Source organism: Corylus avellana, chromosome ca8 (genome assembly GCF_901000735.1).
Source record: "Corylus avellana chromosome ca8, CavTom2PMs-1.0".
Classification (NCBI taxonomy): Eukaryota; Viridiplantae; Streptophyta; class Magnoliopsida; order Fagales; family Betulaceae; genus Corylus; species Corylus avellana.
This window is the reverse complement of record NC_081548.1, coordinates 239,783-262,684: the sequence shown is the minus strand read 5'-3', so window position 1 is coordinate 262,684 and position 22,902 is coordinate 239,783. Positions and strand designations below refer to the sequence as shown.

Here is a 22,902-nt window from a genome sequence, read left to right as displayed (position 1 = left end):
TTTTGTTTTCTTCAAATATCTCTCTGATTTTCTCTTGGCTCAGTCTGGGCCTCTGGGTGCCATTATGCTTGGGAATCTTGTATGGAATATCTTTGTGACGGGGGCTTGCTTGATAAATATCCATTGCTGTGTTCAGATTATAGTCTTCCTTTGTTTTTACATGTATCTATAATTAATACAGACCTTATTATTGTTCATACTTATCCAAAATAAATAAATAAAGTACAGGAACTTATTATTGTTCCCGTAGTTTCTGACAATGTTGTGTTATGTAATTCTGTAGATACTTTGGTGTTTTGAATGGGATAGACACTGCAATGTGGAACCCTGCTACTGACATCTTCTTGCCTGTTAAGTTCAATGGTAACTTCACTTTATCTAGTCAAGAATTCTGTTTGTTTGATTTCACATTAGCAAAAGAACAGGTCTAGAAAATGACGGAGTCTCTCTCTCTCACTCCCTTTCTCTCTCTCTTGGTAAATTTTACTTATATATTGTTAAGCCCTTGTATAGTTGCATATTTATGAGATTGACACCAATTCAACATAGTGCAGTGCTGAGACCTGCAGGCTCCCTGCTACTATTATCATAACATGCTTCCATAGTATTAAAAGACAGAAACATTTATGCATTCGTGCCTTTGTTGTCTGCCAATCTTAGGGTGGGAAGTAGCTTTAATAGCAAATATGATGTCATCAAAGTTCCAGCTCTAGTTTTTCCTGATGTGTGAACTGTTTTTATTTTGATCTAATCATAATTATCTATCTTCAAGATTTACTTCCCAAGGTTCTCTAGTTTTCCTTTAAATTCTCTGTATTTGATTCCTTGCAGCTCAAAAGCCTGAGGGCAAGAAGTTATGCAAATACTATGTTCAAAGGGGGCTTGGTTTGGCTTTAGAAGGCACTCTAGATGGTAACCATTTGCCAGATATAACATGCAAGGTGCCTTTAGTTGTCTGTATTACTCGATTAGTCCCACAAAAGGGGCTTCATTTGATTTCTCATGCAATCAAGCATGTTGAGGAACTTGTAAGTTTTGCTTTTTCTATTTTTTTTCATGACAACTGCTCTCTCTCTCTCTCTCAACATGATGGAAATAAGGATATCTGAGATTATATCACCTTCCAAATTTTTATATCAATGCTTTTACAGTTTTTGCATTATTAACATGCTTGAAAATCTGTAAACAATATATAGAGTGAATACGACTCTGCCAGACTGGCTACCATAGAAAAACTCCATAATACTAGTAAAGAATGTCTGTTCTCTTATAAATGGAATATCAATACTCTTCTTGAAGCCACTTATCAATACCCACCATGTTGCGAATTAAACAATAACAATATTGTGCTAGTCCATGGTCGTTATTATTGGAAGGCTGATGGACAACTTAAAAGTGAAATTTTACATTTGAGACATGCAAGTCAAGTTAACCCCTGATTGAGACTTTAAGCCTCTAACTGGCAATCATCGCCTTCTCCAGTACCCACTAACCCTCAGAATTTTCAGTAGCTGAAAAAGAATTTTTTATTCTTGAACCGTTGGAAGTTTAATGACAACTGAACAACATACCCTAACTCTTTCTTGATTGAAAATAACAGGATTCAGCAGGAATTAGCATATTTTCTTTTTGAATGGGGAAAAAAGTTCAGCAATGTAATCCACATTCTTTTGAAAAATTGAACAACTTCTGCCTTGATCTGTTGCCATGCGTGTGACTTGACCCATCAAGTTGGTGGCGCCCAACAGCAGTTACTCCTCCTTGGAGAAGGAGAGTATTTCTTTCATTGACTGACTTGTATTTGGTCTTTGGTAGCCGACTTAGTGTTTTATAAAAATGGGGAGCCACACTCTTAGTTTCGTGTTGTGAGAAAAAGCATAGCGCCACACAACAACCTTTTTGTTTCATCTTGAGAAAGCTTGTTGTGCGTGAGAGAGAAAAAAGAGAAAGAAAAGAAAAGAAAGAAAGAGGTGTGTGACAATGAGAGAGAAAAGGAGTGAAATAGAGCTGCGTTTGTCTTCGCAAAAGAGAAGTTTGTCCTTTTGTTTTCTCCTTTGGGGAAGCATCTCTTTTGTGTAAAAGTGAGATTTAGGTGTATTGGAGTTTTGAGTTCTTAGTGATTTTTTTTTTCTTTCTTTTTTTTTCTTGCTATTTTGTATTCCATCTAATAGTGAATTTTTGAATTTCTTCGTGATCACCTCTTCTTGTGGACGTAACTCACATTGAGGGACCAAGTAAATTCTTGGAGTGCTTGAGTGTGATTGTTTTGTCTTATTGACCGTAATTGTGGTCTTTTGCACCACAAGATCTTTTTGAGATGATGTCACTTAAATCAAATATGAGGTCAAAGTTTTACATGTTGTCTTTCTTAATTTCAATAGCTTTTTGTCTTCTTTGGATGAGATTTTGGAGAATAATTTCTCATCTTTCAGCTGTTAAATACTTTTAAGAAGACCCAGGTCTGATGATTATTTGTCTTAAGCTAGGTTTTATTTAAGGTCTGCTGACACACTGTTGTATTCAACACACATAGATGTCTATCATGCTAACAAGAAGTGTTCATTTATGAAGCATCTGTTAGTTCTTTACTAGAATTTTGGGAAGTTTGATGTTTTCTCCCTTTATATATGCTGTGTTTTCTTAATTTGACTGCCTGAGTTTGAACCAAGTTCACGATATGATTTCAACTGATTTCCTTCTTTTCCAATGGAGTCACTTTTAGGGTGGGCAGATGGTCATACTTGGGAAAGCTTCAGATGTTCGGGTTGAAAGAGAATTCGAAGGGCTTGCAAAATTGGTAATGGATCTGAGATTTTGGTCTTACAGATTGTGCTAGAATTTATAGATTGTATGGATATGCAACATGTCATCCAATACATGTCCGGGACACTAATATATCTATCTAAATATACATAGTTTGAGAATATAATTTACATGCACATTATTTATTGGAAAGCTAAAAAAGGGAACATATAGAGAAATCAAAGACTCTTGTATAATACTAAAATGGAGAAATCATAGTAAAAGTATGTGGACACTAATATCTTCAATCAATTTGGATCAAAACAATAGAATTTCATCTCTTTTTCATAGTAAGTGGTGTCTCATTCTTTGTTTATTTACTTATTGTTGGAAGCCCTTGTGCCACTAAAATTTAAAATTTAAAATTTAAAAAGAAACATTTTCTGAAAATTTAAATTGTTCTTCCATGTTTGAGCTGTGTCCTGTGTGGAACAGTATTATTTCATGCAGGTTTGTGTTCAACTCGTCTCAGAGGCATGTATGTCATGTTTCCATACCCAATGTGTGTTGGACACTTTGACAACCCACCGCTTGAGCATGTCCATGAAACATGGATTGCAATTATACCTCAGCTCTGTTCATGATATACGCACCATTTGGTGCTTGATCTGTCCTAATTACATTATATAAATTTTCATTTTATTGAAGTATGTTAATGTGACTCATATAAGCTCAATTCTTTATGAAATGTCAAGCTTGTGGGATAGATCCCTTTTTTTGCAGTCTTTTTATTTAGAAGTGCAAATAAATTGGTGAACTACCAACATTCATCTATCATACTTTTTTTCTTGTAGCATAACCAAGGTCCTTCCACCCGGATCCTATTGATGTTTAGGTAAATCATTTTTTTGAACACCATACAACAGTTATTCAATTCCTAGAATTTCTTTAATTATATCTCTAATATTGTTATTTTTGTTGTAACTTGCACGTTCCAATTATTTGTAGGTTGGAGAGAAATTCATTCCTTAGTTCCCACGGAAGTGTCTTCCCTAGCAATATAAATTACTCTCTTTTAACTGAAATAACATGTACACGACTGTCACTGGTTACTAACTGAACTAATATTTTCTTGTTCGTGACATGCTTTCTATGCAGTGAAGAGCTGTCCCACATGCTCTATGCTGCAGCAGATATGGTGTTAGTTCCTTCCATGTATGAGCCTTGTGGACTTTCCCAAATGATTGGAATGCGTTATGGAGCAGTATGTACTTCAATAAAATGATTAGGTTCTGCTATCTATTTTATGATGACAGTAGTAAGAAACAGTAAATAAAACTCAATTTTTAATAATCTTCTGGTGGTCATAGTGACTGGCAACTTTTGGAGAAACAATCTGAAAATGAGATGGTAATGATTATGTGATTAGTGGGATGTTGAAAGGAGGTACTTCCCCGGTTAAACATGATCAATTTCCATGGTGCTGCCTACGTGTTTGCTACAATATTTTGTGGTTTTATTTATTTATTTAATTATTTTTTATTTTGAGATGATGTTTGCATGTACTATAGATGAATGACATAGGTTCTTAGGGAAGATTGACATGAGGTGAATTTCTCATTTGGATTGAATGATTGTTGCAGGTCCCAGTAGTAAGAATGACTGGTGGTCTTGCAGACACAGTTTTTGACGTGGATGATCAGTCAAACCATGACAGAGCTAACGGGTACTCTATTTTTATATATGTATTTATTTACTAATATGCAAGTACAATGCACCCATATGGATACAACCCACAACTATACCCTTTACTCTTATGGAAGGACAAGATGCCATTTGACCGAAGACAATTGCCTATTCTACTTTCGTTCTATATATTTAAAGAGCCTGAATAAAAATAAAAAATAAAAAAATTGGTTTCTATATGAATCCTACCAACTGGTCCTAAGCCATGATATCAATTTCATCCTCTTGTGTCCTAAAGTAGTAGCTCAATCGGCTGTGGACCACGCCTCATGAAGCGGGTCACTAGTTCGAATCCTTCCTTCCCCCTTTTGTGTGGACATGTAAAAAAAAAAAAAGTTTCATCCCCTTGCTGCATTGAGCCTTCCCTGTATTTAATTTATCGATATCTTGTTTAATGTGATATGCATGATCTAGTAATATATCACTAAAAATTGCTGGTCTCACTTAAGTGAGATTCTAGAAGAGGGGTGGCTTGGATACTGTCCTACCTTCAGCATTTTTTGCATGAAGTAGTCACTCTCATGAGTTGAATCTGTGCAGTTGCGCGAGGCAGCTGAGGACTTTTACTACCACTCTGGACAGTGGCTCCTTGTGATCTCACAATTTGTGCATATATGGCTGTATGCATGTGTGAAAGCCATTTTTCATATGTAAACACCATGAGTGAGCTACAGATTGGATAGATGAAAGCAAAGATGAAAACAGGGTGCTAAACAAGGGTTCTCCCCTGTAGGTCTTCTATCGGGGTCCTGTTCTTTTTCCTTTGAATCAAGGGGTTTAAGAAATTACTAAAACTGTGTTCCTTTTGTCTAAATTATGGATCTCAAATCTCTAGAAAATTTAAAATCCATAGAGTAGGGAAGTACAAGCCACCACTAAAAGTTGAGACGTATAAATCCAAGCTCTATAATGAACCCCCAAGGGGCATCTCAATCAGCTGGGGACCACGCCTCATGAAACTGAGGTTACTAATTCAAATCTTTCCTCCCTTCTCTATGGGCCAATTACCAGTCCAAGCTCTATAACAATTCATCACTGCAATTGGCATGATCTTTATGTGGATAACTGTAATTACCATTTTAGAACTGACTATTATTGTCACCACACTCGTTGACACCACTATTATCACCACCTCCACCGCCACCACTATGTCCAATATTACTACCATTATAACAACCATGGATTTCACCACCAGCACACAAGTTCTACCACCACCTTTAATTGCTGCCAGATCAACCTTTTCCACCATTTACACCACTAGAACTAGGTTTGCCCATCACCTTCACTACTAGTGTTACCTTTTTATGCTAGGTTATTCAGTCCTGGATTCTGCTGGTACAAGTGTTTTACTGATGTCATTGTTTATTTGCTTACCTATTTATTTACTCACATTTCAGGTTTGTTTTTGAGGGAATTGATGAAGGATCCTTAAATTGGGCTCTAGACCGTGCATTTGCTCACTACAGAGAGAGTAGGTGCAATCTAGTTGGTCTGTGTATAATGTTGTTGCTGATGATCTTTTATAACTGCCTAATGCTTAGACTGCTTCAGTCTTCTATAATGAGGAATGCGAATATTGCTAGAATTTGAAAGCTGATAACATAATTAAATGGGCCTTGTCATGGCCAGACTAACTAATGGGAGTATTAGTTTTTTTTCTAATACTATGAAAATTGAAATAGCCATGTTTAAAATTTGTTTACTATGAAATAAAAGGTAAAATAGGCTTCAGAACTATTTCATTTCAAAACTTGAATGGGTGGGAAATGATGGTCATAGAATGCATTGGAATCAATTACTCCATTTTGTCACAAAATTGTCATTTATTTTGATGAATGCAGAAGCAGATGAATGGAATGGCATTATAGGGAAGGTTATGGAAGTGGACAATAGCTGGAACAACACGGCTGGGAAATATGTTGAGATTTACAACTCAGTAAGAGTGAGATTGTGATGGCACTCAGAAGAGGATAAGCTTCCACATGGACAAAATCTGGTAATGCTTGGACTTGGAGAGAGCAGGAAGGAAGCACGAAGAATGATCTTTGAATTTGTTTCTTCTTGTATATTGCTGCTTTAGAACAAAACCACCACTCCTACACAGACACTGGCATCACAAAAAGATCAATCAAGACAATTATTTGTTGTACCTCTGAACAAATTCATTTTTAGTAATTTATTCAATTAAATTGTTCCCTAACAAGGGTTTCAGCATCCTTTGCAGTACCAAGCAGCCCAGTTAACTAGTACAGGAATGTAGCGTTACAAATGTAAGGAATCAGCCCTAGTATACAGATACTGCTCCAACATCATCCACAACACCAAAAACAATTTACCTTAAAGAGGAAACAATTAAAGAGAAAATTCATAAGAAAGTGTCAGAGATATCAAACAGCCTTCCTCCTTGCCGAGCATGCCTGGATTACCTCCTAATTGCTTTGAACAATTGATCCAAAAAAAAAAAAAAGAAGGGGAAAAAGGTCAGTTTGCAGCCCGACCGTTCAAGATGCCCGAATTATGACCTCAACTATTTTCAGCACCCTATAATTCTTAAAACCACAAGGGTACAAGGAGTGTATGCCAAAGATGCTGGCAACACCTTCAACTAAATGCTACAAGCAGTCAAACCAACTGTTGGCAGACTCAATTCTTGTGTCCACCTGTTTCGGATCCTGATAACCCATTGTTACTCTCTTCCAACTGTAAGACTTGAGACAAGCTAGCAGACGTTTGGTTCATGGCATCATGGGCAAGTGAAAGTGGAGCATCCGCTCTTGAGCTACCACTGTGTTCAGCAGCTGCTACTTCTTTATTACTACTAACTTCCAACTTGAGGGCTTGAGCTAAACTATCAGACAGTTGATTAACAGACTCATCAGTGAGAGAATCAGGAATATCTGCCGTTGAACAAGCTTGCTGTCTGGCCTTCCTTTCCTTCAAGGCTCTCTCCCGCTCATCATAAAAATCAAAATCATCTAGGATAGATGTACGTGCATCGTAATCCATGAAAATCTTCAACATCTCAATACCCTCTTCCAGTTTCACCTGAAAGTATTTCAGCATCAAGTGAGAAATACATTTCAAACCTGTCAAAATGTATATAATGCAATTCAAACCTGTTAACGGGCAGGACATAAAAGAATAACGGTAGGAATTTTTTTACCCATCAAAACTCATATCACCTTAAACTAAACCTGACCCTGGAACTTAATGACAGATCCTGTTTGGGTCGAGTTTTCATATCGACTGTATTTTCTTCTCATAAATAATAAAAAATAAAAAATAAAGAAGAAAAGAGCACTATTATAAATAAAATGTATGGTTAAATACAATGATTTAACCCAAGGCAGATGTAACTTCATTATTCAACAATTGAGCAGAGTTTACTGAATGCCAATAAACTGAATTTAAAGTACCTACGGCGTAGTACAAATATTCGTCCTGATGGAAAATATAAACTGAGGTTTGACACCAATTGATCACTATGGAAGTTTTAGGAAGGAGAAGGGCCGCTTGAAAAATATATTAGATATCACATACTATTACAAACAAGAGAAGCTGGTAAGGGCCATAATTAGGGCCAACTAAACACATTAAATTCACTTTTTATAGTGACTTTCTTAAGTGAGGTAACATTTAATCATAACACCAACATTAACTTAGTGATTTGTGAGGATGCACGTTAGTTGCACACCCAGGGACGGTACTTGACATAATATGAGATATGCCTTTTGCACCTACCAAAGTAACCTGATCCACTGTCCTGCACATCCCACTACATGCCATGTTATGCCCATCAATCTAAGATTTTTCCATTTCCAGTAGGTAAACTATTAGAGCCCTTGAGCTCACAATCTGAAAACTTGGCAGTTGGCCTTTTTCAGACCAAAGCCTGAGGCAACAAACCTATCAACAGATGGAAAAGTTGAAATTTTATTAAGGAAAAGAGCAACATCAAGCAAGGCAAAGGATTCCTTCGAGGGCGTGGCAAGTAGCAACCATCTAAACAATGTCTGGGTGTCCCTAAACACCTCAATTATAAGCTCGAAAATGGTTTTAGTTTCTATCAAAAACAGGTAAGTATATAGCTTGTTTGTATATGTATGTGTGTGTGTGTTTGTGTCTTCATAATCAATTAATTGCTACCTCCTGAGAATCTCGGCTGTGAGTAACAGGCTTATTATCATTATTTTCAAGTAGAATGTGACGGAATCGAACATTGGGAACATCTTTAATGATGTGCCACCGAACTGGAAACTGCCCGCTCCATCTATCTTGCTGCCAGTAATCTGCGTCCTTCTCAAAATCTACAGGTCCAACCATTTCAGCTACACCACAGAACTGGCCACTACCATTAACCTGCAAAAATTTTAACCAGAAAAATCTGATGGGACTTATTAAATAGGTGCAAAAAAATCAAATTTAGACACATCGGCAGAAAATTTGAACTGGAATAATGAAGGTAAGTTTCTTATAATACCTATCAGTTATAAAAGAAGAGAAATCAAACAAGTTATTCCCTTAGTATGTTTCCATAGGTACTAATACTGATACAGCCAGGAAATATAATAGAAAGAAATAGAAAAGTAGAAGAAATTTCCAAAAAGAATCACAAGTCTGATAGTTTGAGACGCATCCAACAAAGAAAGCATGAACCCAAGTTTTTGGGGAAACTGCATTTACCCCAACTACCATGTTTCAACTTCTGCAAAGCCCCCCTTCGGCAACCGAAAATGACAAAAATACCCACCGTAAGATAAAAAAATGTAGTTAACCCCAAGTTTTTCATGAATTGAAGTACAAGCACAACTAACTTAAAAGTGATATGTCTAGTACATCTCATCCACCACCATAGAGGAATAAGCATTTCCCTAAAGCATTTTGTGAACAATGTTTTTAGGTCTGAAGAAAGAAAGGAGCTTGTATTCAAGACGCTACAATAACTCCATAGAGTAAAGCTTATGTGCATGCTAGATCAAAATCATATAATGCAGACATCAAATCACTTGATCACTTGCTCAAGTGACTTACGATATGTCAGAGATCTTGATTTGGAGTTCTGATGGTGTGGAGTCTTATACATCAAAACGAGACTCATTCAAGAGGTTCATAAATGTAAAATGTCAAGAAGAAGAAATGAACAATAGTTTCAATCATTGTATTCCAACAATTAGGAAATATTAAAAAGTTAGTCGGTCAAAGCAACATACTGAAAACAATAGGAATACTGGACAATTGCCTTTAATCTCCTTTGCTTCATGATAAGCAGCATCTAGTTTCTTGTTCCCATGTGGTGTGCTGGCCCAAACATTGTATTTAACACTTTTATGAACATTGTCCTCGCTGAAAGATTTGATGATAAAAAAATTTGCATTCTCGTAATCTGTAACAAAATCCTGCCGGTTGTATGAATCATGATGAATTCCAGAAGAAGTAGATGAAACATTTTTGCTATTAACAGATGCAGAACCCTGTTCTGTGGCACTCTTGCTCTTCAGCTTTGAAGCCCTTGGACCACGATTGCGGTCATTGAAGATATTTTGTGAATCATTAAAAATGCCAATTGAGTTGCTGTCCCTCTCTCTTCTCCTTCCCTTGTCAAGAGGGAGACGATTCCGATCATTAGCTACTGGATAAGAAATTGAAGCACCACCAAAGGTAGAGCTTTGATAAGAACTACCATGTGGGTAGCGTCCACTAAAGGAACTCGACACCAAGCCATATCCATGCATTGGTCTCTGTTGTTGAGAAATCTGAAATTAAATGATAAATAAATGTCAGACATGAAACTAGCCTGTCTACATATATCCTGAGTTAAAATGCTACTACTGTAAAAAGAATGACAGCTCACTTGAAAATATCTGATATTTTACTAGAGTTGCAACATAGATTCATCAAAACAACAGCAAGGGTGGGAGATTAACAGGTGTGTTCTTTGCCGGTATAAGAGTTGTATTTACCTTTTTTTTTAAAAAAAATTAAAAAGACAAAAAAAAAAAGAAAAAGAAAGAATGATTATCTAATGGAATTTATTATTAAGAAATATCAAGCAATATTCTCCATGTTAGATTATAATCCTATTCATTGCTGCCATCTTCCTCACGTTTGAGTGACTCTTTTTGAGTGGGATTCAAACATGCAGTGTGGCCTTCAGTGCCAAAGCGATAATATTATTAGGAATGATGGTATTCAAAATCAACTGATAACAAACCTGTCCAACATTGTGCTCATATGATCCAAGTATGCCCATTGGTTGGGGATAAGCTGCTGGAGATGTTAGAGGACTAGAACCAAGATTTCCAGAGATATTCCCTCCACCAAGTGACCCAAAACTTGGTAAGTAACCTGATCCTGGCCCAAAAAGCATTGTGTCAATGCTGCTGCTCTCTGGCACCATCAGGTCAGCTGGGGAAATCGGAATAGCTGAAGACATATGAGGCAAACTTGGAGCAGGGGCTTGTGCATAATAAGATGGGGAAAATGGAACTTGCTGTGAAGAGTAAAGCTGGCCATCCACCATTAAAGATGGCAGTGGTGTAGCAACTGGAGAAAATTGTCCATATGCCATTTCATGATTGTAGCCATAACCAGAATGAAACACAACAGATGGATTCTCATTGTAGATGACCTAACACAGATTAAAATAAGAAGGAAAAAAAAAAATTAAGTTAAGTGTAGATTCAAATATGAATCTGAAGAGTTGCATGAATATGAGCTTTATCCTCACCGGTGATACAACATGCATGCCATCAGCATTAACATAGGGAGAATATCCATCCCAGAGACCAGTGCTATTGCTATAACCTGAATCAAGAGCGAAAATTTAGACAACATTAAGTAATATTATAAATTATTTACATTGATTGATAGTGTCTTATGTGGTGTATTTGGAATGAAAGAAATGCTAGATGTTTTGATAATTCCACTAGGACCATAGAGGAATTGACTCATTTTTTCTTCTTTACTCTTTACTCTTGGACGGCCGTTTGGCTAGCTCCTTTAGTGATTAGTTTCTCAGATTTTCTTTTTCATTTCTCTCCCTCTTAGGCGCTCTCTGTGTATACTTCCCGTGTATATAGGTTGCGCCCCTTTGCGCTTTTTATATCATCATTACTTATCAAAAAAGATTGATAGTGTAAATGATTTATGGTAAGAGGAAGCAGAACCAATGAACAATGACCATCACTTTATATGATTTTTTTTATAAAAAAAAAAAATCAATTTCAAAATATATCTTTCTATATAGAGATATTTATGTTTCCAGATATTTGTTATGAATACCTGAAACTTAAAAAAATGTTGTATTGAAGTGACCACACTTTCAAAATGGCTCAAAGTGCAAATAAGTGTCAAAGCACTCAAATTTACAGGAGCATATCTCATGCCTATCACCACAAGTAAGAGCTTCATCCTAAATTGTTAAGAGAAGCAAAAGATCAACAAACTAACCACCATATGATATATTTTGTTCGTGAGAAACATAAGCATTGAGCGGATGGACATTGTTCAGATCTCCAGCTGCTTCTGAAGATTCTTGTTGTTCGTTAACATTCCTTGACGCTCCTATGATGACTGCATCCGGAGAAGGATTTGCTGAAACAATCCTTTCATCTTTGGGCGAAAGTGGCTGATAATAAATTACAAAATGAAGTACTAATGGAACATATTTACCTAATCCCACCAAAATATATAGAAAGAATCATAATTGAAACAATTTACGAAAAGTAGATAGCAAATACCTGCTGTGTCAAGTTATCTGGCTTAACAGGTCTCTCACCTGCATCCAGAATTGATGAGTCAAGTGTCTCAGTACAATGCAATAAACACAAGCATTACAGAGAACTGGTAAGTGAAGCAACATATCAGAAAAAGGAAATTGTATATACACAAAGGCTAATTTCATCTGCACATCCAATCATAATATGATATGATGTTGAATCTGGCATGTAGTAGTATGCAAGTTAAGTTCCAAATCTCACCTTTCTTAACAAATAAGAAAAAATCACCTTTTACCTAACAAGAATACTCTCAAATTGTCGCCCCTTCTCTCAAAAAGCCTCCTCCTTCAGTATTCAGATAGGGAGGAGGGAAGAGCACGCTGCTCTTGCCTCCTCTCCCCTGCATCCACATGCACCTCTCTCCCTCACCCTCCCTCTATTTCTCCTCTTTTTTTTCTTTTTTCTTTTTTCTGCTCCTTTGTATAGATTTTGGAAGTCGGATCTGCGGCTCATGTCTCCTCTCACCATGAGCCCCTCCACCACCATCGCCTCCCCCCTCTTCCCCGCGTGTAGCGTTTAGCTTATGGAGATTTCCAAATCTAGATTCAATGTCCACTATACACCCACCGTCGGGCACATCCAGATCTGACGGACATAGAAGTGTTGCTCCTCTTCAGTGGCTCTAGTTCGGTTATCTACAGTGTTATCCTTCCTGCTGTGACTCTCCAGTCAGTGGGTGTCTCTTGTGGCAGTTCAACCATTGTTCTGTCTCACAAACCGCCACTTTTGGAGGCCCTTTAATAGTGGGTTGGGTTACTCATATGCCCATTCCAATTTTTTTTTTTAACTTTATTTGTGCACTATAATGTTTATAATGGGGTCAATGTATCCACCCCCTCCTGTAGTAATTTTTTTTTTAATGTAATCTCACTTATAAAAAAAAGTTCCAATTCTCTATATCCAAACAATGCAAGAGCACAATAATGTTAACCTCTTAAATATTCTCTTAGGAACTCCTATATACACTGAGGTATGTTGGGAAGGAGACAAAACCCTTCATATAACAATTTAAACTCATATTCTCGATATATGAAAAATATTACCATGATAGAATTGGTGAAAATTGTTGACTCATAGCTCTAAGATAACTAGAATGAAGGCAACATCTTTAACACATCCTGGACTCTTACTCAGAGACAGACTTGCACTGACCTCAACATAAACGGATGAAACTTGTTTTGTCTACTTGCATGCATTGGCTTAACTCACTTTTAACATCCCTAGACATTGCAAATAACGCAAAATGAAAGAAGGGCTGTACAAGGGAATAAGAAATCAGTTGAATAAAAAAGACTTTAGGAAAGATTCATGTAAAAAAAATTATAGATCAAACGCATAACCAGCTGCAAATGTCATCTAAGACAAAAAGGACAAAAACTTTCAGACAAGCTCAATCTCGCAGAAGACATTGAAGTCCCAGGTCAACTGGCTTAGGCACTAGATTCAAATCCACCGTAAAAAGAGAGAAGAAGGAGTGAAGAATAAAAGCGGTTGAAACCTTGGGTCGGCTCTCTCGAATCAAGGGCATTTGCTAATAATATAAACTCATCTGAAGCAAGATTCGTATAAACACCAAAACACCACGATTTTCAGCAGTTTATACATACATCTTTTATTTCTGATTTCATAGCCTCAAAGGTAATTACATCTCTGTTTCTTGCATAACTGTAGAATCACAAAAGAGGTGCTCTCTATAACAATTTCCGTCCATATCTCAATTCGGGATAGCCCTTTGTCCATTAGTCTTATAAATCTAAATTCCTAATCCATGCAACAGAGGAGTATGAGCCACGAACTACCAAATCTAGGAATCTTTGTGAGTTTCTTGGAAAACTGTACCTACTGCTAGATTGAGTAGTCAACCAAGGCAAATCTAAAGACAATTTGGAAAGGTAAAATCAAACTCAGGTTTTAGATTTGCAAAAGTCTTAGCAGCTCTAGTCTAGTATCTGCTCATATAAATATATCAACTACAGCTGGCGAAGAAGTTTTATTACAATTGCATCTCTAAACTTCAAGAAAGCTATTTCACAACTTAAAATGGCCACCAACCAGTGTCTTCCCCACTAAGACGAGGTCCTAGGAGGATAGATCTGGATACTCCCATAACCATCAGCAATCTAACGTGAATTGGCCATTCCCCCAAAAAACCAAAAATCACACTTGAAAGAAACCAAACAAAAAAGGCCTCTAGAGCATTTCACCACTTGTAGCACAATGGAAGGCTCTATCAAATTTACAATTAAAATGAGAATTGAATGACTCCAATTTCTCATTTCCTGCTTGCTTGGGCATAAGATTAATAACAAAAACAACGTTAATAACAAAATTAGGAAGCCTACATGCACAAGATAAACCCTAGAAAACCCATTTTCCACACAAACAATTTGATTAGAAGACGTTGCTCATCTTGCGGATTCACGTGCTTAAACGTACATTTCATGCGATCCAATAGAGAAGTCTCATCATGTCAAACAGAAGCACAATCATGTTTCGCAATTTTCACATTAAAAAAAAAAAAAAAAAGAATGAATTAGAAAAACCAGAAATGCTAATTTGGTCCTGTAAAACCTGATTTGACAATGAAACAAACAGAGAAGCGTTCCGCAATACATACCCAAGCATAGAAATCACATTCGAAAAAAGGAGAAACCAAAAGAAAAATATTCAAATTCATATGCATAAAAAGAGAGATACCAGTGGAGTTGATTCGATCTCGTTCCTGCCGACCGGTGTCCATGAATCAAGGATCTACGAGCCTCCAAATCAAAGGAATTCAATTCCGAGTGAGAAAATTCGAGGGAAAATACTTGGCAAGAGGAAGAGACCAGAGAAAGCTTCGAGAGGGGGGTTTTGGTTTCAAAAAGACAGAAAACTAAATGAGGGTTTTAGCTTTTATTGTTTATATCTAAATGCATATATTACTCCAATAATACTCCTATATACTTATTCTAATTTTCTTTATTTTTGTTTCTAATTATTATGTTTTGGATATAAAGAACTTTTTTTTTAAACATGTCCACATAGTTAAATTTGATGACCTCCACTTTATGAAACGTAGTATTCAGTCAATTGAATTATGCTTGGGGGCTAAATATAAAGGTATTGAATCTTCTTCTATTTTATGGTAGAGATTTTATTTTGAGTGATGTTACATTCACGTCACTATGCAGATTTGACGCTATTATTAGTCTTTTGATTTTCTTTTTATTTTAACAATGGCCGATCTAAAGGTAGATGGACACTATCACATTAACCCAATGAGATAAGGTGCAGTATATAGGATTACTCTATTATGTCATTACAACTAACAATGTACATAGTCACTTTATCTAAACATTTAAAAGACATGATAACATATACTAGAGCAAGCAATTTGCGTTGGTAGGTTGGGTTTGGGTCGACTTGCTTAACCCACAAACTCATTAAGGATCAACTTGTATATTACTCGTTTAGTTAAACAGGTCAAACCTTTCAACCATAACACAACTCCCACAAGTGACCGACACGACCTGCTTAACACGTTTAGTAAACGGGTCACAAACAAGTCAACATGTTTGATCCGTTTCAACTAACCTTTGAATTAGTTTTTACTATGGGTGAAAAGGCGGCTACGGTTAGCGGTTATTGTCTAAAGCCGCTAACCATAACCGCCTAGGCAGTTAGTAAAATCCACTAAGCGGTTAGTAACTCCAATAACCGCTAACCCTTTTTTTAAAAAAAAAGAAAAGAAAAGAAAGCAAAACGATGTCGTTTATATGGTAATATGATAATATCATACTACATATGACATCGTTTCATATATATATATATATAGACGGTTAGCGGTTAGTGTGGTTAGCAGGCGGTTATTAACCGCCCGCCTTTTCACCCCTAGCCCTTACTTCAAAATAAAAATAAATAAATTAGAGTTGGTTAAGACTGTTACATTAACATTAAAGGCATCCAGTAGTTATGGGCTATCACATCCTAGGGCTTCGGTTTCTTCAATCAAAGCTTAGAGGGTTGTGATACAAATATTGGGTAAAACTCACCCTTGAAAACCGGCTTGCAAGGAAAGGGTGCTCAAAAGTTAACACATGGTTAAAAAATAGACTTAACCCATGTGAGACACTAGGATCGTAACAAAACACCACGTTTCGTGACCGACGCCAACGGCAGCTCACTCTATCGACACTGACTTCGTGGTAGCATTTTCTCTTTTTGGCGGCTTCACTCATGTATTATTATTCAATGACTTAATATTATGCTTATACAAAGTATCAATACATTTTAATCTGGTATCTTCGTGACTCGACCACAAAGCAGCAACTTATACGATCCCATACTCGACATGGTGGCTAACATTGATACTAAATGATACAAATTTTGGGTAGAATTCATCATTGAAAATCAACATGCAAGAGAATGGTGTCTAAGAACTTATATACACATGATTAAAATTGGACTTAACTTATATGGAACACTAATATCGTAACCCGTGGCTTGTGATGGGTCCATAGTTCAGAAAAGGGAGTACAGGGGAGATAGATGAAAGGGAAGGACGGTAAGAGTGAGGAAGCCGGGAGAATAAAGGAGGTTCGTAGGATTATAGGCAGCAGACAAAAAGATCTTCGAAGGGTCTTCCAAAAGGAAGAAGGCAAGAGCTCAGAATAGAGGAAGAAACCGATAGCTGAATTGTGTTACATCAATGGATAGCCACCCTTGAAGGTTGCCAAACATGTGCAATTGAGTAAGTTTTCAGCGTCTTTTTCTAGAATAAGTGATCCTCTTTCCGTAAAACAGCTGGTTTCGCAACTTTTCTAGAAGCAGCAATGTGGTGGAAACTCATTTGCTATTTAAGATCAATTCCTGAAGACTCTTTTATAGCTTGGCTTGCCATTCAAAAATGTTCTTGGGATGCAGAAATTAGCTGGGCAATAAAGCTTGAAACGAAAATCTTTTGTTTATCTATCATATTTGGGAGGAAGGAAATTCATGATATTATGAGGCCCAACAAGTTCAAAGATAGGGCATAACCATTAACCGTATTCTGACAACCAGAACTAACATGAATTGTATACAAAAGTGATGGCTCCACTGGCCTTGCAGTGGTTTCACATGAAATGCTAGTTTCCAATAATCAGTTGATTTGATTGGAATAAAAGCAGCCAGACTCATAAGGTGACTTAAACAACTGAAATTCCTGGAAATGAATGCCAGCATTGTTATGTTGATTTAGTGAATGCACACGGGACTCGGGCGGTGGTTGCTCGACCTGCTCGTGTCCTGACGAAGAAAGTTCCCAGTTTTGCAGTTCTGCATGGACTACTGGCTGGGCCATGCTGGTTCGATTTACATGCATGAGTTGGTCTAGAGCATTGGCTTCAGAGTCATTCAGACCCCATGAATTCGTTGACAGAAGAGAGAGAGCACGCCGAACATCTGGTGCTACATCAACATTAGCCGCAAATGAAGATGCCTCTAAGCCTGTAGAACATTGTCATATAAAAAAGTAGAGATATTAGAAAAATAAAATGAACAAACTCAAATGAACCCCGTAGAGACCTTTCAATAAAATACACTAGAAGCAGTGGGACCTGCTATACATATGCTTCCTTGCTCACCTTATTGTTATTTCCCTAGTTAGTTATCCTCACTCTCCACACGATTTAAAGTTAAAATGGAAAAATGTAAATTGGAAAATCATCAAAATTGGTGCAACTGATGGATCCGCTCATGCCCTTCATCAAGTGTGGCTCGAGTAGAGGGTTTTGTGCCTCTCTTAAGTACATAAGAGAGTAATGCCAAACTTAAGGTTTGCCATAATTTGATAATATGATTCAACTTCATAAAATCAAGGTGATTTATTATGCTTGCACTGGGGACTATTTTTTTGACAAGTAGTTGAAGTACGTACGACTGATATGCGCAAACGGCGCAACTCAAGTACATAAGATGTACACAAGAAAATTTATTTAGACAGAGAAAACAAATCATGAAAACTTAGCAATATTAAGATTTAGGCAACTGTCTAGTGGTAAAGAGTTTTGAAAAGAAAGAATTAAGTTCTTTCATTGGTCGTGAGAATCATCTTTTGTTTCCATAATTTTACTAAGCCACAATGAGAAACGCAAATGTCGAAAAGACTAGGAGAGACAATAGAAGGCCCTTTTAGTTGCCTAGTCTCTAGCTTGATGTCCACACAACATATGATACAATAATCATTATAAATGCCCTGATATTGTGATTGATTAATTCTTAAATTTAAATTTCTAAGCATAAAGTAAGAAAACAAAAGAGGGTGGGAAGAGGGTCTTTTTATTACCAAAAGTAGCATTTGCTTTGCTTTGAGAAATTCTTACAAACTATTCTCCTATCAACAAGTGAACACATTACAAATGGGCCATAAAGGTCTCTTGCTTGGGGCAGAGACAATAGCCTTAGGCTCAGGCTTCCTAAGAGGATATTTCCTCTCCAACCGTGTTATGGCCGCTGCATTGACCGAGTACTTGTAGCCTTAGTTTGCGTACAATGTTTACACAAAATGCAAAGGTTGATTGGGAACACTGAATCGGCAACCATATATGCTTCATTCAGCAAGGGTTAAGTTAAAATTGTTTGTTCAACCAAAGCTATAAAGCAAATATTCCAGATTAAAACGCCAGGTGGTTTCATGGAAATTTGATTTCTTAAATTGTAACATGAATGCTTAATTGTAGACGGCTAAACACTAGATATCCTAACTATTGACAAAGAATGCTGGTATAAGAGTAACTAGGGAGCAATCTATTAGGAAGATGGTAACTAACAACGGTAATAACAGGATTGGTGACAGTGGGACTGCAATGAAAACAATGTTCATGGTAATGGAAGAGGTAGTAGAGTTTCCAAGCCAATGATGGCGATGGTAAAATTTGTGTTGACAAAAGCGATGTTGCTACCTGATGGAAATAGAATCAAAGACAGCAACCTAACCTGATTTGTGGGATTTTGGTCTCTCTTTTTTTTCTTCTGTTATTTTGCCAGGGGGGAGGAAGAACTAGTTGTTAATTATGAACCATAGATTTTTGGGAAAATAAATATAATGGAGTTGCATCAGAGAGGAGCAGATAAATGTAATATCGGATTAAAATTTCGGGGAAATAATCATTCATTGTAATAACGACGACTCTTTCTTATATATGGCCGTGTGCAAATTTTTCCAAAGATAAATATTAACTTGCCTGTTTTCTTGGAAATCTGAGCACATTTGAGGGTATATTTGAAATTATAACTCAGCCAAGACATTAAAATTTATGTCTAAGAGTTCCAGCGATACAAAAAGTTTTATATAATAGCAAGGAAAGATACCTTGACTAAGGACTCGAGGCGTACTGCCTTCAAAAGACAACATCTTGATTGAATCTGTTTGTAGCATAGAAGGAGCACCTGGCATCTCATCTGAGAGCAATTTCAGCTGCCTATCAATGCCGCCGGTTTTTGTAGGTCTAGCTACAGAATCTTCGGCATGTGTAACTTTATTATAGCTGCATGCACTTGACCACGTTGGATTTGCAGTTGACAATGGAACCCTATTCAACACAAGATTCATCTGCTGTCTCCCATCTGTACATTTAAACCCCAAAACCAAAAAATATGTGACCTTGATTCGGTGATTGGTTATGAATCAGAAAAAATGTTTATATGGGGAAGATAATAAAACAAATATATATCATTGGTCTTTAGAAATAAATTGTGTAAAAAAAAATGTTTCCATAACATATATATAATAACCCAAATAGGCACTTTTAGAGGAGAAGAAGATTTAAAGAATAAGAAAATTTACCATTCCAATAGACAATTTTAACATCAAAAAATGGCTTAAATGCATGTAGACAGTAGATGAAGTGTGGATTCAATTCAGTTCTATAACTACTGGGATAAATAAAAAGTATTGAAATTTTAAGAATTAAAAATTAGCACCATATAATGATGAAGACAGTCTAGAAGAATCAAACTGGATTGCCTCCGTCTGTGGCCTACGTCGCCGTGCATTGTGATCAGAGAGACGCCTACGACAGCTTCTCTTCTTATCATCAAACTCTGACAGTTCATGGAACCTGTAACATTACAAACCAATTGTCACATCAACAAATTCACTTGATTATAACATAACCTGAGATTTTGCTTAAACAAAAGCTTAGCATCAAGAAGTGTTGAAAATGCAAAAAAGACACTAAGATAAACTATGAAGAAAATCAAGATCCCCACTGATAATGTACCCTTTATAAGATCAAGATCCAAATAAACTTGCCTGCTGCACTGTTGGCAAAACCGACGCTCCATTCCAGCAACAATGACTTTTGGGCTTTTTGAGTGGCATTCACAGATTCTATGCCTGCGATGGTAATCTTTAGCTGACTTTAGGTCAAGGTTGCATCCTTCAACTTGGCAACGTGGGGTTTGAGTGCTCTGATAAGATGCCCTAGACCTCTTTGTGGGAACAGCTGAGGATGTAGGAACCACAGGTATAGTTGATGTCTTAGTGGTGCTTGCCGCACACAAGTCTTCAAAATAAGTTCGTTTGCCAAGCTTCAAACCAATTATTGGTTCACCTGAGCTGACAGAAGCCCCCAGAGATGGATAATTCTCAGTACTGTCCACCCTGGACCATTCTTTTTTCTCAGTAAAATCTTTAGGGAATCCATCAACAATCCCATATCTCTTACTTCCCTCCTTGGAAGATGAATCGGCTGAAGCAGAGATGGAGCTCCTAGATGAAGAACCATGCCCCAAATCTGAACTTGAGAAACCACCACCACCTCCAGATGAATATACAGATCCATTATCGACCCCTCCATCTCCTTCAATCTCATGATTTGATGGTTGTACCAATTCTGGAATATCAATTGACTTAGAACTGAACCCTGCTAATTTCTCCCAGTCCCACTCCGAGGTAGTTTTCGAGTTCCAGTCCATCTCAGAACAAGACCTGTGCGAAATTCACAATCTGTTCTAGATTCAATGTGCATAAAACTCTCTCTTTCGAATGCTGGATCCTGCACACAATAGCTCAATTTGGTCAAAAGTTGTAGCCACCAGAAGGAAGCTTTGCCAAAATGATTGAAAGCAAGTAAGCTAATGCAGAGGGCCATCAACAATCACACTCTTGATAAGATGCGCTATCTGAAGGAAAAGTGTAAAGACTAGAAATTAGAACAATTAAATAAACATGTGACTTGTCCATTATGCTCTGACATATAAAGCTCAAGTAAAGAGGTTACCTTCAACTCAAATCTTGGAATTGCGACGTTTCTCCCTTCCCCTCTCCTTGAGCATCAACATCTAAGAGTAGGTAGCAAATTTCTCTGTTGTTCCCTTCAAACAGACCAGATAAGAACCTCTGATCCCCGAGTCTAGAAGAGACCCATAGAATAAAGTAAAAACCAAAAAATGAAGTAACCAAACAAGAACAGTTGCCGTCCCATTGAATATGCTACTTTCAGTGCCTTTGTCCCATTAAATTCCTAATCTCCCTCCCCACCAAACAAACAAGTGAAATTCAATCTGTCAGAGGCCTCCATGTGGATCTTTCTCCTTCCCATTCTGGCCAAGACAAAACTGTCAAGCACATCTCATCACAATGGTTCTGCCAACCCATTACCCACAAAGTCACCACTCAAACACTATGCTCTCCAGACCCTTCCAAGCCACACAACAGAATCCTACTCACACACCATAAAAAGTCAAAACCAATACAGTAAAAGGGTAGCAATTTAGAATATCCAAACTAAAACTGTAACTGTCATTCCGAGCTAGAATCAATAAAGAAGTCCTACTCAATCAGAATCAAGATTTAAACCAATACAGCAAAAGGTAGCATTTTATTTATTTTTTTTTTTTTATTCTTTTATTTATTTTTTTTTTTTTCTGAACTTCACAGTAAGTGTTTATTAATATCCATTGTCTCAGAAAACCCTATTTACCACATCGTTTCTTAAGAATGTAATTAGCCAGAAGATAACCTTTTTGTTGATACAGCGCTGAATTACAGCACAAAAAGACTGACTGACTGACTCTACTTTTATATCTTCTACAAATAAACTTCACACCCTCCCTCTGTGTCTTTGCCTCTCTCCCCACCCCCAAAAATTTCTGGCAAGATAATAACACAATGCTATAGAAAGGGTCACCGTCTTAACCAAAAGCTACCCTTAAAGCAGCAATTTAATGGGCATCCTAGTCAAACATTATCATCCTGTAGCTACAATTAATGAGTTGTGTCACTTCTTTCCCAACAACAATTATTGCACATAATTGATCACGCTTCTATCTCCTATAAGTTTGACAGAGAGGTGTCCTAAGATGCACATGTATAAATGAACTTACATGGTCCCATAAAAAAACGTGTTTTCAATAGTCCCTCATTCTACATTAGCTTAGATATCTACATGAGATGAGAAACCTAGTCCAAGCAATAGAGAAGCACGAATATAAACATAACTGTGGCAGTTTTGTCAGTGTATACCAAGCTAAAGGATCTTTGGCTAAACTCATTCATCTAGACCCTGATGCATCATTACTTCAAGAATTTCGGCACAAAACCCACGAAACTCTGCTCCCATCATTGCACAAACTTACGAAAAACATATGTGCAGAAGAAAGGCTTAAGAAT

General features: G+C 37.0%; 3 protein-coding genes across 3 annotated transcripts in view; 1 reads left to right on the top strand and 2 right to left on the bottom strand.

Moving 5' to 3' along the window:
• LOC132190479 (uncharacterized) overlaps positions 1–6,958 on the top strand; it is a 16,226-nt gene extending 9,268 nt beyond the window's left edge. Inside the window, exons 11-16 of the mRNA XM_059605479.1 lie at positions 2,723–2,797; positions 3,597–3,637; positions 3,901–4,006; positions 4,386–4,468; positions 5,886–5,959; positions 6,330–6,958. Of these exons, the coding sequence (XP_059461462.1) occupies positions 2,723–2,797; positions 3,597–3,637; positions 3,901–4,006; positions 4,386–4,468; positions 5,886–5,959; positions 6,330–6,442 (492 nt within the window). The 3' untranslated portion in view covers positions 6,443–6,958. The remainder of the gene's footprint in view (positions 1–2,722; positions 2,798–3,596; positions 3,638–3,900; positions 4,007–4,385; positions 4,469–5,885; positions 5,960–6,329) is intronic.
• Positions 6,959–7,052: 94 nt separating this feature from the next.
• Positions 7,053–15,136, bottom strand: LOC132190478 (YTH domain-containing protein ECT4). Its single transcript, XM_059605478.1, has 8 exons — positions 14,964–15,136; positions 12,228–12,265; positions 11,938–12,115; positions 11,216–11,292; positions 10,700–11,116; positions 9,699–10,241; positions 8,635–8,847; positions 7,053–7,533 (listed from the first exon to the last, which is right to left on the bottom strand). The coding sequence occupies exons 1-8, from the start codon at positions 15,004–15,006 to the stop codon at positions 7,132–7,134; spliced, it is 1,911 nt and encodes a 636-aa protein (XP_059461461.1). The 5' UTR covers positions 15,007–15,136; the 3' UTR covers positions 7,053–7,131.
• Positions 15,137–17,192: 2,056 nt separating this feature from the next.
• LOC132189409 (squamosa promoter-binding-like protein 12) lies at positions 17,193–22,087 on the bottom strand. The gene is made up of 5 exons (XM_059604150.1): positions 21,512–22,087; positions 20,542–21,286; positions 20,211–20,347; positions 19,599–19,853; positions 17,193–17,735 (listed from the first exon to the last, which is right to left on the bottom strand). Exons 2-5 carry the CDS (start codon positions 21,204–21,206, stop codon positions 17,389–17,391), a joined length of 1,404 nt encoding a protein of 467 aa, XP_059460133.1. The 5' UTR covers positions 21,207–21,286; positions 21,512–22,087; the 3' UTR covers positions 17,193–17,388.
• Positions 22,088–22,902: the final 815 nt, after the last annotated feature.

What these genes read in the sequence shown, in the direction of transcription:
- LOC132190478 (XM_059605478.1), bottom strand. Translation starts at nt 15,006, where the DNA reads ATGGACACCGGTCGGCAGGAACGAGATCGAATCAACTCCACTG. An exon ending in CAGTATTCCTATTGTTTTCA is followed by an intron (nt 8,848 to 9,698) that starts GTATGTTGCTTT and finishes AAATTTTTGCAG; the next exon opens with GTTAATGGTAGTGGCCAGTT. An exon ending in ACAGCCGAGATTCTCAGGAG is followed by an intron (nt 7,534 to 8,634) that starts GTAGCAATTAAT and finishes AAATACTTTCAG; the next exon opens with GTGAAACTGGAAGAGGGTAT.
- LOC132189409 (XM_059604150.1), bottom strand. Translation starts at nt 21,206, where the DNA reads ATGGACTGGAACTCGAAAACTACCTCGGAGTGGGACTGGGAGAAATTA. An exon ending in TTTTGCCAACAGTGCAGCAG is followed by an intron (nt 20,348 to 20,541) that starts GCAAGTTTATTT and finishes GTAATGTTACAG; the next exon opens with GTTCCATGAACTGTCAGAGT. An exon ending in GCCTCGAGTCCTTAGTCAAG is followed by an intron (nt 17,736 to 19,598) that starts GTATCTTTCCTT and finishes AATGTTCTACAG; the next exon opens with GCTTAGAGGCATCTTCATTT.